The sequence below is a fragment of the Amia ocellicauda genome, chromosome 6 (genome assembly GCF_036373705.1).
Source record: "Amia ocellicauda isolate fAmiCal2 chromosome 6, fAmiCal2.hap1, whole genome shotgun sequence".
Taxonomy (NCBI): Eukaryota; Metazoa; Chordata; class Actinopteri; order Amiiformes; family Amiidae; genus Amia; species Amia ocellicauda.
The window spans coordinates 28,489,958-28,507,020 of NC_089855.1; the positions used below are offsets into that span (position 1 = coordinate 28,489,958).

At 38.1% G+C, this 17,063-nt stretch overlaps 1 protein-coding gene across 1 annotated transcript in view; it reads left to right on the top strand.

Moving 5' to 3' along the window:
- The window catches only part of pcca (propionyl-CoA carboxylase subunit alpha), a 151,656-nt gene that overhangs the window by 102,312 nt on the left and 32,281 nt on the right, over nucleotides 1-17,063 (top strand). Inside the window, exons 20-21 of the mRNA XM_066706763.1 lie at nucleotides 5,855-5,953; nucleotides 12,613-12,666. Of these exons, the coding sequence (XP_066562860.1) occupies nucleotides 5,855-5,953; nucleotides 12,613-12,666 (153 nt within the window). The remainder of the gene's footprint in view (nucleotides 1-5,854; nucleotides 5,954-12,612; nucleotides 12,667-17,063) is intronic.

Genomic DNA, 17,063 nt, shown 5'->3' on the forward strand with positions numbered 1-17,063 from the left:
CTCATCTAGTTTCTTCCAATTGCTCAGACACTGTGACCCCTGTTTCACTACCTCTGCCTTTATTAGTTCCTTTATGATTTCTCCTTACACGTTCAAAAAACATGGCCTTTACCTAAGAACATTAATTTGTAAAGGCCCAGCTCATCTCTCTAACCTCCTCGCCCGTTTCGTTTCTATTCATTGTAGACATTGGATTGCGCTTGTGTGTATTGTTTTTAATCTTTCTTTTTAATACTACCCCCCGATAAATATATTTAAATGTCCTTCTGTTTTATGACCCATTTAGTGAACTGTCATTGTTTCAGATAATATCCGTAATATTAAATGTTCCATTATTATTATTATTTTTTTAAATGTTCAACCCTTGACCTTTAATGTAACCTACTATTTTAAAGATGGATCAAAGGAACCCATCCACAGACACAAGCTTCTCTCTTTTTTTTTTTTTGCCATATAATTTAAAACAATAGTTTGTCTGCCTGTCAACTGGAGCCCTCTTCTTACGGAATAAGAATGTCCAAAATGTAAATGTTTTTTTTGGTTGGCGAATATTTTCTTCATCGTGAATGTGGTTGTTACACATGAGAAGAAATAGTGAAAGGTGTCATGAATCGGCACCCTTTGATGCATCTTTTAAACACACTTGTAAAATGGGGTCTTCTTATGTTTCTTTGTGTGACGGCCGTGCAGGATTTGCGTCACTTTGCGGCTGATTGTTTTGACACATGCGGTCCATGCTTTTGACCGGGCTCAGCTCCCGTACGCCTATGGTGGGAATGGCTTCTCAGCGCTTGAGCCACACATGGCTTTAATTAGGGATTCATATGGGCTTGATGATCGTTTGTTGCAATAGAATTCTTATTTCATTCACCCAGAACTCGAAATGCCAGGACTTCAAACAGGCTTCTCTTGAAAGGTTCTGTAAGGTTCACAGTTTTACTGTTGTTCTGAAGTCGAGCTCTTTGACAGAGTGAGATCTTGTATTTATACAACTGGCTTCACATTGAAAACATCTCTCTCTCTGGCTGCCAGGTTCCATCAGCAAATAATGATATCTTCTGGTGTCAGGGAGTGATCTCTTAAACAAAAAACAAAAAAAAGAAAAAAGAATCTTCAAGCTGGGATGTCTGGGTTTGGCATAAAAATTTGAATTTGACTTTTTCTTTTTTTTTTGTCTTCTATATAGTTGGGCTTAGATCCACTTTTCAGTCATTTATCCTATTTGCTTCAGAGTTCCTGAAACCTATTCTTAATAGAATTTAAAACTAGTCTAGTCATAATTGATACTTGTTCACAACCCTGTGCCAGCTCAGTGTAATGATTGCTAGTTATAACATCTGACTTGAAAGGATGTGCAAGGGCCTTCAGGAGAAGATCAATCACATGGAATACAGTGTAGAAAATATTTTCCTGATCCTCACCTTGTATTCAAATCCTTTCCCTGGTCTCATGTTCTTGTTTATGTATGCATTTGTATGGTGTAAGGCCATGTCATTTTTTGACAGGAGGAAAATCCCGTGGATTAAATATCCCTGCAATCAACAGCAAAAGGGTACAATACTTTATTAGATGAATGTGAATCCAGAATCCTAAAATAAACCACGGAATACCTTTTACGCACATTTATTAGGTAATCCTATGATAAATGGCATAGGTGCCGAGGTTTGCAATATATTGTTGGAATATGCTTAGCAATGAGCTTCGGTGACGCCTAATCTTCTGCATTACTGAATCGAGCTGAATCAGTGAGGCGATCAGCAAAAGATTGAGGTGGGGGAGAAAAAAATTACTAATCACATTTAATTGAATCTTAATGGCAGGATTGAAAATAATTGTTGAGGGATTATTGTGCTGGTGCAACACCACACTCCCGAGGCATACCTCTCCTACTGTATTGGCAGCATAACCCTCCCAACTGCATGATGTATGCCCTGAATAATGAGCCCTGAACAACACCACTCTCAGCATATGTGGCGCAGTGTAGCTCTTTCTTGTGGAAATGTGTAGTAGTGTCTTCCCTGAACTAGTTCCCACTCCAAATTGTGTTTTATGTAGGCAAGCAGAAGGGCAAGGAAAAACAGTATAAATTTAATGCGGCAAAGGAACAAACGGCTGAAAGTTGCAAATGGGACCAAATGTACACTTCCATGCATGTCTTTGTTTTCTGTCTGAAACATTTAAGTGTTTGCAAATGTCAATTATGTAAGTAGTAGTATAATTTTCTTTAGCCTCTGACATTTTCTTTGTTCCTAATTACATTAGTGCTTGCATTGAAAGTTTTTTGTTTTGTTTTGTTCCAAAGTTGTCCAAGAGACGGCAGTTTGCTAATGTGTGTCAATTGTACTGAAGCAGAGGACATCTTTAACTGTGCATCATTAATCTGGGTGACGGTTTCAGAAAAAAGGAGAAAAGAAGCACTTGAACGAATCAGTTTTTTTGTCAAATACAGTGATATAAAGCAAAAGAAAATTGCCTTTGAACGTGTACAGAACGTTTTATTTAGTGTTTTTTTTTCTCTTCTTCCAATGTGTGCTTGTCTTATACCGTCATATCATTTTACTTTTAAGAGAGAGAAAAAAAAGACATCACATCTACCTTCCCATTAATTTTAATAAAGCACATGGATCAAGCTGAAATCTATATTAAATATTTTCAAAGATTAATATAGCATTGCCTTCAAAGCCTTTTGTATCCTTTTCAATTTGCTGTGTAGGTAAGCCAGTGCAGTGCGCCAGGTTTAATGGTCTGCCGATAATTAGATTTTTTTTCTTTCTTGCGTGGTTGTTTTTTTTTTTTTTTTTTCCTTGCCTAGTTCCATGGGTGGAAAACAGTTCCCCCCCTTTATTTACACTAAAGTTTCCACTTCCAGTCTGTATTAAGAAAAACAATGTTTTCTCCAGCATTATCACGATAAAGATTCCTTTTGCTCGTTATGAAAAGAAAATACATCATTACATTAATAATGATCAAAATGGACACAAATTGGTCATTGAGGCATAAACAGTTATTTGCTGGAAAATGTAACTTGTGCCCAAGTTGTGAGCACCTAACGACTGTGTGATATGGTATGGAACGCAAAGCCGTCTCTGACATTAGCAGCTCTGCCATTAACCTCCCCCATTAACCTGCTGGATTTAATATGCTCTTCATGGCATTATTCGTTTTGAAATGACAGGATGTGATAGGGTGTAGGTTGCTATGGAAAAATTCACTTCATTTTATGGACTGAAGTCATTAATTTGCACAGTGAGAAGGAGCTTAAATAGAATAAGATGTAGATGTAGATGTAGTGTGGTGCAGGCTATGGACTGTGGCTCTCATCCTTGTGATTGTGTGTATATACATATGTATATGTATTTAACTATGTAAAAGGATATAATAATAGTACCTAATATTTTTATACTTTAGATTTTTCTTTGTACTAAAAAGTGCAATATTCTCAATTTTAATATTCTCACATTTTTTCTCCATTTGAAAGATTCTTAAAGTAAGAAGAAAATGTCGATCAAATGATCTGTTGAAGTGTTTGTTGCCACTATCAACACAATGAAAAAGTCTGTAGGGATGTTTGATTCGGCACTAAGGTTATGGGTGGGATCTTTTATCTCCACAAATTCAGCTGTTTTGCAAGGAACAGACAGCGCTGCCAATTAAACCATCCTGATTTATTGTGAATTTATTTCTGTCAGTGTTGTTTTCTTTGTAAAACAATTAGCACAGTACTTTGAAACTTGTTCTGAGAGATTTTACTATTTTTACTAATGGCATTTAATAAATAGAATACAAAAAAAATGTTTCACTCATGTTTTGTGGTTTGTATTCCCGCATCACAGCTAACTTGTTTTAACACAAATTTTCTTCTGTGTTTCCGCTTGTAGACAGAGAAAACTACGTTCTGCCATGTGTTCTGCTTGTTAACTGTGAATTTAACATTATAAACATACTGGTATTTTTTGTTCAAAATGAATTTAAAAAGTAAAATAAGTTATCAAATAGTTTCTCATAAACAAGGTTAAGTGAGCAGATTCTCTCTGCCATATCTGTTGTATTAGCAGCTTGTTTCAGCCTTTTAGATCATTGGCATAATTCAGCCCAAAAAAGTGCACCAATAGCACTGTGCTGAAGGTTTTATGCGCACAGGTTTCTGCCCCCCCCCTTTCCAACCTTTTCTTGCAACTAGGAGCCAAATTCATCTGCTACCATTTTTAGTACTGTATACTGCTGTGTTGTATTGGTGCTCAACTAAGACTTGTCCTCAGACTGACATTCTCCACAGCTTAGAACAGGACTCTGTGTGCGGTCTGTTGGGGGTCTTTGTGCGACAGCAGTGATCATTAACACAGACTGAGCATAAAGCAATAATGCTCGAATAATCTGAGAAAGCACACCTCAGCACTAGTGACATACTTGTCTGTATATTTCTGTGCTGTATCTTACTTATGTATTAATTACTGAATCCTTTTTCCTCCAAAAGTGCTGTTTGTTCAAGTACGTATAGAAATGGCAGTGTTTTGAAAGGATGTTTTGAGCTATGTGGATCAATAAGCATCCATAACTGTGGCGGTAGACTTTCTCACACAGTTTGTCTTATGACCTTTGCTTTAGCTTTTTAATGCAGGCAGACACTTTCCCTCTTGTGATAAAATGGTATCATGCACATTGCACATCTTGCTCTCTTTCCTGTATTCAGCAGCTGGGTTCACATGTTTCAGTTTCCTTGGGAGACTGTCAAGTGCTAAATCCAAAACTACCGTCTCGTCTGCTAGCCTCTCCGGAATCCTTTGTGCGGCTGATCTTCTCGCCCAGGTCTTTCTAGCGGGATCAATAATTCATGTAACACTTGAAGTCCTTGTGTTGTGAAGTACTTTGGTGGTTCTCTGGCGGCATTCCCCTCATCCACGCACCCATCCACTCAATTTTTTCCTCTCCAGGTCAAAAGATAATGCACCTTGCTCTGACCTTCACCTATTAGGTAGTAGTAGAGCTCAGGAAATCCTTCATTTGCGATAATGGCCCATTCGACGGCTCAGCGTTTTAAGAGGACCCAAGTGGGATTACACTTCTAACATGGCCAAGTTGTGATTAGGTTTGAAGACCATAAACTGGTACAACAGAGGACCTGAATCACCCTGTCCACTTGTCTCTTTTTAAGCCACTTTCTAATAGTAGGGAGAGAGCATGGAGGTGGGGGTTGGGGGGGGTCAAAAAACCATCTTGAGTAGTGAACAGCCAGAGACCGCACAGAATCGCCTGCCTTATTATAGGGTAGCAGCCTCTGCTTGACGTAACCCCCGGCACCCTGGTAGAATATACATTATCAGTAGGCCATGCATATAGGCCATGCAAACACATTTGTACAAGTTTTTGTCGATTAACTAATTCAGAAGTGGGCTTCATTATTCCGCCTTAATTAAGATAACAATGCAAATTCCTTCATTAATAGTGACATGGACAATTTTTTCCCCGCTCCGTGGGGACGAGATTATATGCAGGCCCCGTTGAGCAGGTTGCAAAGTGTCACCGGATATTCAAATGGCGTGCTTGTTTAATTGCAGTAAATGTAGCATGGCCGGATAGGTAGAGTAGTTGAGATGGCTGTTTCGCGTGGCGCGCGGCACTGTCTGAAACCCTGAGTTCCCACAGGCAGCTGTTCACAGGTCCTCTGCCACTCCCCAGGGGTGCCCGGAAGACCATGTTGTTGGACTCTTGTCTTTTATGGCAGCAGCGGTAAACATGACAGGTTGTTTGGGCGCCATCTGTTTAAAATGGCTGCCGCATGGTACGCGAGCGATGAACTTGAGATCTGTTTTCTGTCTGTCTTCTCAGTAACAGTCTTGTCTCCTCGTCGCTGCAGGTGGAGCTGGCTGGGAAGAGCTTGGATGTGACCAGTGAGTGGAACCTGGCGTCTGCTTTGTTACCTGTCAGCATCAACGGCACCCAGAGGACTGTGCAGGTACAAGAAACGAGAGAGAGAGAAAAAAAAAACACAAACAAGAAAAAAGAAAACCTCCAGTTGCATGGCAGGCCAATTGTCTGTGCTACCTGAATATTCGGTTTTGTTTTTCTCTTCTGTTTTTTTTTTCTTTAATTTCTCTCCCCCGCCAACCTGAAGTGCATTAACGTCTCACCTCCTTCCCTGAAAGACATTGCCAATTTAAAATTAAGATTTAAGGAGTCACCCTTTCCAAAACACATTTCTTTAATCAGTCACTTGCATTAAACATTCATACATTCATCCAGGTCTCTCTTTTTTTTTTTTTTCTCTTCGCCCTCACTCAGTGTCGTTCAAAAGAAAATATTCCTCCTCTTTCATGTGCCCTTGTGGTGCCACCAGGGAAATTCATGGCACTTCATTTATACAGTGCGCACACAGAGGAAACGCGTTAAAACCAAATGAGGCATTAAAGATTATTAATTGTTACTTCTTATAATAAATTGTCGGATGATTTTATCACTCTAAATGTTTGGATCTTTGTTCTCTGAGCTTAAATAATTTTACACTTAAGCTGTTTGAACGCTTGAATAGTTACTCCTGCGAGTTCCTATTTGAAGGTTAGGATTTATAGCTTTGGACTAGAGAGAAAAATTGAGAGGCTCAGTGTAAATGCTCAGTATTGTTTTCCCTTTTGTAATATTTTTCTCCTTCAATTCTGAGGACGTTGCCTCAAAAACTCTGCTCTCTGAAGTCGGTTGTTTGTGGATCATATCTCGCACAAAGAGATCGAGTGCACAGATACTGATGGGGCTTTCAGCTCTGGCAGCGTTTCAGCGGGTGATATGGCAGTTTGTTGTTAACCATCCTGTTCGTGTAGTTGAATTTGCCTGAGAAATGTGAGGGTGCTGTTTTGAACAGACAGTACATCAAAAGGTCTGTGAACGAAATCTAGGTAACTGGGCCATAATTATACTACTATGGTTTTAAGTTTTTAGATCTATAAATGTTCCTTTGAATTCTCAGTATGCCTGGCAGCATTCTCAAGGACACCAACCTTTTCCCCTCACTTAAGTCCTTGTGCAAGTGCTACAATATCAACATATTAAATACTATCCGACTGTAATGAAGAATTGAATCTTTTATTGTTCTCCGGTTGGTAGTGCTTATTTTATAAACCTTTGTTCCTGTTTACCATTTGGTAAACATTTTTAGGAAATTAGTGTAATCAGTGAAGTTGGCCACATCTTTCATAATAGGATAGGATCTTTTAAATCAAAAAGATATTGGAACAAAGAGAAAAACAAGTAAAGAATTGTATTCCTTGAAGTTAAGTGAGTAAGGATTTCTCATGCTGTGCTGTCAAATTCATGTTAAACAGCTTTATTTCACACTGGAGATTAACATGAACATTTCTGTCCACGAAGATGCAAATGGTTCATGTAACAATATTTAAATGTTTTTGTGGAAATGTGTGATATCTGCATTTCTCATTGGAAAAGAAATTCTGGGATAATTGTCAGTTTGTGTTCTCACAGGACAAAAAAGGGAAAATTATATCTGATGTGATTTTTCAAATGAACACCTTAGAGCTTCTATTCCTATGCTTTCTGAAATAATAAAGACATGCTGGAATCATGTAATTTCTGTTTTTCAACAAGCTATTGCAATTGACTACTTGTGCGGGCGTCTGCAGTGTCTATTAGGTTTTCATTTGTCATACTGTGTAAACATGCTTAAATGGATACTTAATTCTATCACTGTCTATTCTCTTTCGGCAGCGTGGTTTTACGTAGATTCTTTCTGAATGTAAGATAGTCTTCTGGGGTTTGGACAGATTATCTTTGCTGATACCAGCAGAAATGCTTGAAGTCACATTTTGCTCTCTATGTTATTATAACCACTGAGCATATTCTTCTCCAAAAATGTTGTCACTGAATGAACTCATTGACTCCAGATTCAGTGTTTTTCTTGGGGTCCGTATGTAGTTTATAACCTGCATATTCTAGCAAGGAACTCTGGGGATTAATTTTCCAAACTGTGCCATCGCTTCACAGCTGTACACAGAATGTTGTAATGTCAGACAAAATAATTATTCTATATATGCCTCCTCTTAGCTTACCGCTAGAAATGTTTCACCCCAAAACAAGTCCACTTGCTGTAACAGCTGATGACTTAATTTACTCTACAACTCCTCAAGTTAACATACTCGTAAAAATTATCTTTGTTTCTCAATGTATTTGGTATTGGCTGCATGGATTAGCCCCATAAAAACACCATATTTAAACACAATGATAACCATACCCCAATTCCCTATCATGGTTCTCAGAAACAGGGAAGACTGATATTTCTAATATTGACAATGTTTAACGCACATTCAAGAATGCCAAAATAACAAAGTAGTCGTTATTGTAATTTTTATTGTTATTTACAATAATTTGTTTCTATAACACTGTTCAATTATACTGACATGCTTCAGTTTTCAGTATTGTTGTGGAGAAAACTAAGAGAATAACCCTTTGATGTAATTAGTATATATAAATCCTTTGATTAAACTCTACTTTTAAACCCTGTTTCAGAAGCTCTTAATGTGAAATGCAATACATTTCAAATAGACAGAGGAAATCTGCCTCGTGGTTTTGCAATAGAATTCTTAAACCATTATTACGCAATGCTCCTGCGTGAACATTACCTTGTTTCTTTTTTTTTTTTTTTTTCCTTTCTCAGTTTTTTTTTTTCCGCCTTGTAATTTTGGTTTCTCTGAAGTTAGTCATCCATTGAAAATCTGTAGTAGTCTACTGATTGTACTCCACTGCATTTTACATTGAATAGGTCATTGGTACCCAACTAACTGGAACTAATTTGGGACAGCATAGCAGAAAAATTGGGTGCCGTGTCACACAAAACCCTAGTCATGTAATGAGAAATACTTGATTGCAGTTAAGTAGGGGAATATGTCTTACTGTGGCTATTAAGGCAAGAAGCTTTAAACCGTACTCTCAGACATAAAGGTGGTTTGAATTGAAAGGAACATGAACATTGATTAGTACTTTTTGAGACGCCAATACCGTTGTAACTTATTAAATCTACACATCCAGATCTCAACCAAAAATAATTTTAATACTGATAATTTATAATGCTACAATAGAGAACAATGTTAATAACCAAAATCCACAATTTAATGCTGGATTTGTGCTGACTGGTCAGTTGGGATCTGGGCAGGTTATGGAAAGTCCTAACTATTAAATCTGCTGTGTGTCAGCATAGGTTTGATGTGAAATTACAGAGAATAATTTTTCTCTGAGTCTAACTTCGAACAAATGGTGTTTGGCTTTGTAGACCTACATAGTTTTCTCACTGCGCTTTTCCTCTTTACTGTAGTATAATTATGAAGTTTAAATAATCTAATACATTTTTGGTACGGCTTCTCCTTTGAGATCTGTAGAAAACATTTGAATGATATAAAATAATGAAAATAAATAACATTTCTAAAAAAGCTCCTGGAGGAGACAGAATATTGAACTTGTTTTCTAATTGGGCAGTAGTTTCTGATGCAGAAGGCGTTACCATATGGTAGGTGTCTTGGCTGTGACTTATGCACTTGAGATATGCAGGCATTAACATAGCTGAAATACACTAATGTGCTACGAAGTTGTCCATTTCAGTATCTTTTGCAATGGTGTGAATTTATACGTTCTTTTTCATGTAAAGCTTTCCTTATGCATTTTTGCATTAACATAAGAAAAGGTATGATTTTGATGCCAATAAAACAGCATAGGAATGCTAGCTAATTAAAAGGGTTTTTATTCAGTTATTCCTTCATAGCATGCAGAGAGAAGTCTTTATTAAATAATGTTGGTCTTTATAAAGAACAAGATGCCACACAAGGGGTGCACTTCTCTGACTTTGTTTCAGGTACAATAAGGAGGTTTCAGCATCATCTTTGACACGTCATTTTATTATTTATCTATTTATTTCTTGGCAGACGCCCTTGTCCAGGGCGAGCAGGGTGCAGTAGAATATAGTAAAACATGTCAGATATAATGAACAATGCCAGTTACCTTTCTAATGCAACTAAACACATTTATCATCACACAATATGCATAAATACGCATCATATCATAGTATGAACACATATGATGCTATTAAATAAATGTTGGTTTCTGCTTGTTTTTTCTTTTAGATTTCAGTAAAATACAGCATGTCAAATCATGTGTATTCCACAAGAAAATACAGTAATGTGCTACGAAGTTGTCCATTTCAGTATCTCTTGCAATGGTGTGAATTTATACACTCCTTTTCGTGTAAATCCTTTCTTTATGCATTGTGTGTGTCATAGAAAAATATGCTAGTACCGGGATATGATTTCATTACCCCTATGAACATCTAACATAGATTTGTCTTGAATTAATCGACTTTTATTGTACATGTAATTGATTTAAGTTGGTCAATAATGTTTTCAATGAACACATCGAGTAAACAGATTTTTAATTCAGGAGTGATGAATGAGTATCTGTGTCAACTGCGTTTTACCTTCGCTGTGTGTGTAAATGGACTCACAGGCAGCCTCTCCTCTCACTCTCAATAGGTGGATACTGTTCATTAATATTTATTCAGGTAATCTGCTCTGTCCCCTCGTTTGCCGAGCCCTTTTGCTCTGTTCCTTCCCGAGTCCTTCAGAACTTGCAAGGAGATCATTGAAAGCCGAGTTACCTGATGCTGTGCCTAGACGTTCACTCACTCGACGTGTTCCTATAGGGCAACCTGCAGCTGCTATCTTCTGTTTTAGGTCCTGTGCTCTAGACAGGAACGGTGCGCTTGGAAGGGATTAAAAGATCTTTGTCACAGCGATGAAATCTCGAGGAAACTGTGCTGGACTTACTAGGATGCAGCCCGATGGCATTGTTTTGTGATACTTAACCTATAATACAAAGCAAATCCTACCGTAGCTCCTCTCAGAATGTTTTACCTTTTCTTTTCTTTTCTTCTCCCCCCCTTTTTCTTAAAGGAGCTAAACCACACTCTCTCCCTTTTTAATTATGTACAAAGTGGAATAATTAAAAAATTGTATGGAAAGACACAAACATTACTCCATTTAAAATCGCTTGCTGTGTCTCGGGTATGGCAAGGTACATTACTGCGATTTGAGTTGCATGGTTCTGCACCTTAGGCAAATATCGGGCTGGAGATGTGACAGGGTTCCCGTGGGGAGCGGTGCTGAGAAGTACGCGGGAGAGCGGGACGAGGCTGCCTGATCACAGAAGGTTCAGCTGCTGTTTTCCCATTCTAATTACACAACAGTTGATTGTTCGCTTATCTTTGCTAACATTTGGGAAAAGCCGCACTGGCTAAGATCTTGCGGCTGTCTGCTAGGAGGTAATCACGTGGTGATTTCTTGGTTCATTTGTTTTGGCATCGGGAGCGGACAGCTTCCTCGAAAAGAAAGCGGCCGTTTCACTCCCCTCCCACTTTTTTTCTTCCACCCCCCCACCCTAATTCCCAGAAAGGGGATGTTAAGTTTGCAGAAGGTTCAGAGAGACGTGCGCGTTCGTATTTGCCTCGACTCAAATTTAACTGTCAGAATTCATATTAATTGATTTCCCTTATTTTCAAAGCTCCATTAATCATGATTGTTGTAATGTGTCAGGCTTTGGCAAAACCTCCTCTCTTTCTTCTGTGATGAGCTCTGATTATTGTGACAGCCCCTGACCTGCTTTCCTAACAACTATTGTGATCTAGCAAGGGTGAGGCTGGAGACACTGTCAGTGGTTATTTTCTTTCTGTGCTGACTACATAGACCTTTAACATTTTACAACAAATGAAACTTAATATGAACATTTACACATCGCCTCTAATTAAGCCTTTTCTTCCCCCCTACCTCTCTCCATTTGTTAATGCGCTGGTCGTTATTATTATAGGCAATGCCTCTGAACTAAGCACATTGCTGTTCAAAGACATTTGTGTTAGACCCCTCTTAACAAGTGTCAGTAATTACACATTAATGTTCAGTGATGACTTCCCAAAATCAGAGTCATATTTCATTTAAAAGAAAAATTACAGAAACAAGCCATCACTAGATCTTTTGATAATAATACCCAATGGATAGTTTCAAGACAGATCTTCGCTAATCTCGGTTTCCAAATGAAAAAAGGAAAAAAGAAAACTGGCATTATAGATGAAGTTGAAAAGCATGAAAGGAAAATTGATTTAAATTCTACAATGTGAATTCAAATAATCTGGAGCAGGAAATTCTTCACTCCTCTGATTACACGTTATTTAAAAGAGTAGAAAATCAGCCATGACAATGAAAGAAAAATGGAAACAATAATATTAACTTTTATAATTAAAATAAGATTTTGTGAAAAATTACTCTTGGCTTTCACACTACATTTGAGAGAATTAAAACATTTCCTCCTGAGATTACAAGTATATTTAGACCTAGTTAAAAATGATTGTATCCTTTCCCCATACACATTTGTACCATTATAGATTATTTGCCCTTTGTCTCCTTATATAAGAATAATTCAATTTGGGGATTTTATCACCTAACTGAGGAATCTTTATGAATAAGATGCATTTGCGTTTCTTACATAAATATTAAGTCAATAATGATTTGCAAATATTTGCTGTTTCATCATAAAGTTTAACTGATTTATTTTTTTCCCCCTCTGAATCTCTAGTGCATTTCCCGCAGTCCAGGAGGAGAGATAAGTCTTCAGTACTTGGGCACAGTGGTAAGTTAATATTTATACATTTCCAGATGATTTTCATAAAAATATATACAATAATAAGAAATAATGTGGTGTTGATCGCTACAACCCTTTTTGTTGAACCGTTAGTCATTCAGTGGGATTTCAAAAGTATCCACTTGGGGCTTCACTGTCATCTGGCTTTTCTATGCAGGATCACTTGGAGAAAATATCTTAACATTCATGAGGAAAGTCGACACTCTTTCAGAGGAAAAACATAAATCTTTCATGCCTTTTGCATTTTAAAGGAATCACTCTACAGTCAATTTTATGTTCTTTAATCCGAATGGGCAGAGCGTCGTACGGTCATGGGCCCTAAAAATGACCAATCGTGTTGCCGTTTAAAATACATAGATGCGTTACTGGGAAAGACCTTCGTGCCAGAGAGTGCTCGGGGCCAACATGTTTCTCTCACACAGTCATGAGAGCTGAGCGAGTCTAATCCACTCAGGGGAAAGCACCGCACCCTCTTATATAATCTGAAATGATGGTTGTTTGACAGAATGAGTTTAAGAGAATGAGATGTGCGAAGAACCGCTGAAATGGAGAATGCAGAGTTCAGTCTAATTGGGGCACCTGTAATTTCCTTTATCTCCTCAGTAGGCCCAGCAGTTATCCGAGGCCAGCACAGTACCTGTCCTCTTGTCGGCCACTCTCTCGGCCTGGCACTCGGCCATGCAGCTGGAGTCGTAGCACAGCTGCGGCAGCGTGGCTCTGCTCAGCACAAACTCCGCTGACCTCTCTGTCAGCACCGGTTTAGGAGCTGGCTGATTGAGAGTACAGTGAGGCTGCCTGTCATGGGGGCATCAGCATGGATGAAATGGTTCATTTGATTTACTGACACTAGATGGCAAACACAGTAGTTCTGCTTCTGGTTTGTTGATAAGAAACAAGTGTGCGCCGAGCGAGCTGACATATGCAGTCGCTAGGTATGGGGAAATACAGCTTGAGAAATAATAGAAAGAAACCACACAAAAAAACAAAAGAGACATCACTGACCTTTTTTTTTTTTTCGTGCTTTTTTTTAGCAATATTTACACCCCTGCAACACTGCTGGGATTTCATTCCCTGTGATGCCAAGAAGCAGTTAGAAGGGAAGTAAAATAAAAATAAAGATTTATGTGAATCTGTTTAAGTATAAATATAATTTCTACTTTAGCAACACCTTTGAAGAGGGACATATTAACATTGTGTCCAGGCTTGATTTGTTCTTGTAACTAGTAACACATTTTAGACACTACAAAGTCAATTTACCTTTGTCTTCCACTTGGTATTTTGTGATATACCTTTTAATACAATCCTGATTTCTTCTGAAACAATAAGGGGACACCCTTATCGAGACATCATTAGGCAACGTTCCCCTCTGTGTTGCAGGTGGCATTTTGGGCCACAGTGTGCTCATGGCAGGCAGACTGGACTTGTCTTTCTGTCCAAGCCAGTGCTGCAGTTTCCACCACTCCTGCTCTGAAAAAATAAATACAATCAGACCTGAAACCCCATGGAGCACCTGTGGGTTATGCACATCTGACTAAACCCACTTCCTGGACTCGCTCTCACAGATTCTGTGCCAGGAATCGGGTACCGTGCTCATAAGCAGGATTACTGATATTGCCCACACAATGAGCCTCAGGCTGTGGGTATTAACCCTCATAATTGTTTTGTTATGAAGGATTCCAGATATAGCAGGTGCTCTCTCTCACACACGCATGCACACACACACACAGAGACACATTAATCATTGAAATGAAATGTTTATATTAAAACCTTAAGAAAAAAGGCATGTATTTGTCATTTTATTGCTGATATTTCTCATCAGAATCTCCCCCTTTTTGTGAAAGATATGTGCCTGGATTGTGGGCTGGTCGGTCACGCAGCTATACCAGTTTGTGAACTGCAACCCATTCAGTCTTTATTCTGAGCGCATTTGTGAAGGGTGTTCTGTCCGACTCTTTCAATTACATTTCAATGAGGTGAAGGTCAGGAGACTAGCAAGACCAGTGATTTGATTTCAAAACCTAATGTTGTTCTTCCTGATTTAAGTAATTTAGTCTGACCGTGTTTGAGGGTCATTATCATGGAAAATAACGCCTTTGCCCAGAGCTGCCAAAAGATCTCCATAATATATATGCATATGCATTACAAGCAAGAAAACGTTAAAATTTTAACTGAGCGATTCAATTTCAAGTAAAAACAAAGGAAATCTTTTGTGTAGCTTTTAAATGCCTTTTTAAAAATATAATAAACACTTTAAATGTGTGAACCAAAAATAGGTTTTAATTTGTTTTTCCCAATGTCTTTCCAAACCATACATCTGACGTAATGCTTTTGTTGAATATTTAAAAAAAAAAGTCTTACAAAGCTGCTACTTTTGTGATCTTACTTTAGACCCCAATTATCGTCTTGAGAGTTTCAAATTGTGGATTAACTATGTAATTTTTTTTTTTTAATTTTTTTTTTCCTATCAAAACGGTATGTACATATGATATCCTGGAAATAAAGCAGAAATAGGATGCAGCATTAATATGCCTTTAATTTGACCCTTGATGCACCAGCACAATCAAATTTGTGAGGAGAAGCACTTAGCCTATAGAAGGGATTAATGACAGCCATCTAAAACAATTTGGAACTCAATCAGTTTAACTGAGGAGGGTAAATTTAATATGATAATTTATCTGCTTAAACTGTATTCGCTTAGCAGGAAAGTATGCAAATCTATGACCCTTACCTAGCGACTAAATGGTTGCTGTGTTGATGGATATATCTATTCCATTAAGGAACTTTGGGGAACTTTAGGATTTCAGTGGTCGTCCTCCTTGGAGGTTGAGCACTGAACCAGGTCTCATACTGGGACCATTCTGGTTTCTGTATTTCCATAATTCGCCTTTTCCGCTGACATGACAGCAAGACGCAAATAAGTGTTTCTAATGATATCAGATGGAGTTGTAGAGGACAGCGTTTTAATGTAGTAGAAGACCTCCCTGTGGGGCTGTTATTGCCACTATAGAACATCAGTTACACAGTTGCAACAATAGTCTCTTAATTGATTCGTTTAATTAGCAGGAGATGGAGCTTGTGCTGCATCTTGTCATCCACTATCATAGGGGGTCCGGCGCAGCCTGTGCTGTCTGCCACTTAACAGTCTTTGCACTTGTCACACTCGTATTAAAGTGTAATTATATGTAAATGAAAACCACAAAACCCTTCAGAAGTTGACCAACGTAACAATATTGGCTTTTCTTTTGGAGGAAAAAAAAAGAAACTGAAGTTTTGAAAGTTTTTTTTTTTTCCTCTTTTTCTTTTCTTTTCTCCCTGAAAGATTAGCAAAGCAATTACCCGTTCCCTTTGATGGACGAGTGACTCATCTGGACTACCGCTTTGAGTCCGGCAGTAGGGGTGGGAGGTAGGGGGTGGGCAAGAGTTTCTGTTTAAAGGGATTGTTTCACAAACAGCTTCTTTTGCCAGACTCACAGTACCTGCACTGTGAATTGAGGGCAAGAATACACTAAGACTGATTACAACTTCTCTCTCTCTGAATGGTGCAGATGTCACTGTGGTCTCATTCAAGCGTTAAGATGTCCTCAAAGAAGCAGCACAATAGATCCTTCTTAAAGTGAGACATGTCTCTCTATAGCCTTCAATTCAAAGAAAGCAAGGCAGGTGGCAATCAAGTGGGTCAAAGTGAAAACAACCCTACGTACTTGAAAGAAGATATGTAAACCTCTTAAATGTACATTTTTACAAGTTTCTTTCTGTATACCATATATAGAGCTGCTCAGGGTTAATTTGCAGAATCTTTTTCTTACTGGCATCTAGATTATATGGCTGGAAGCAGATAGTTTGGTGATGTTTCTAACAGCATCGCTCATGACTAGAAGTGGAGGCACATCATACTTGTCCAGCATTGTATTTCAGTGACTCATTGGCCTGATTTCCAGCAGGAATTTTCTTCACTGCATGCTGGATGCAGCAGCCTCCCATAGGAAGGTGTAGTTGTACAAATGCAAAAGAAAGAAAAGAAAGAAGAATCGTTTCTCTGAGCTTGTGCTTCAGGGTGATAGTTCTATCTCTGACACATTCTCACCTTTTACCATAGAAAGAGGTTGACTGTTTTAAAGTATATGCAATGTTTAAGATGTCGTGGCAGAAAATGAATTCACATAGCACTGTAGTTTTTGAAAAAGACACTGTATTATACCGGTTAACGACTTATATTGTCATTGTCATAGATCTCTATCTCCATTTAAGAAAATATCCTCACATATAAAGTTATGCAGTTATTAAATAAGTAGGCTTACTTACTTGCAGAATAATAATGATGATAATATTGAAAACAGCCTGAATGGTATTGAAAAATAAAAATGCACAGGTCATAATTGATTTAT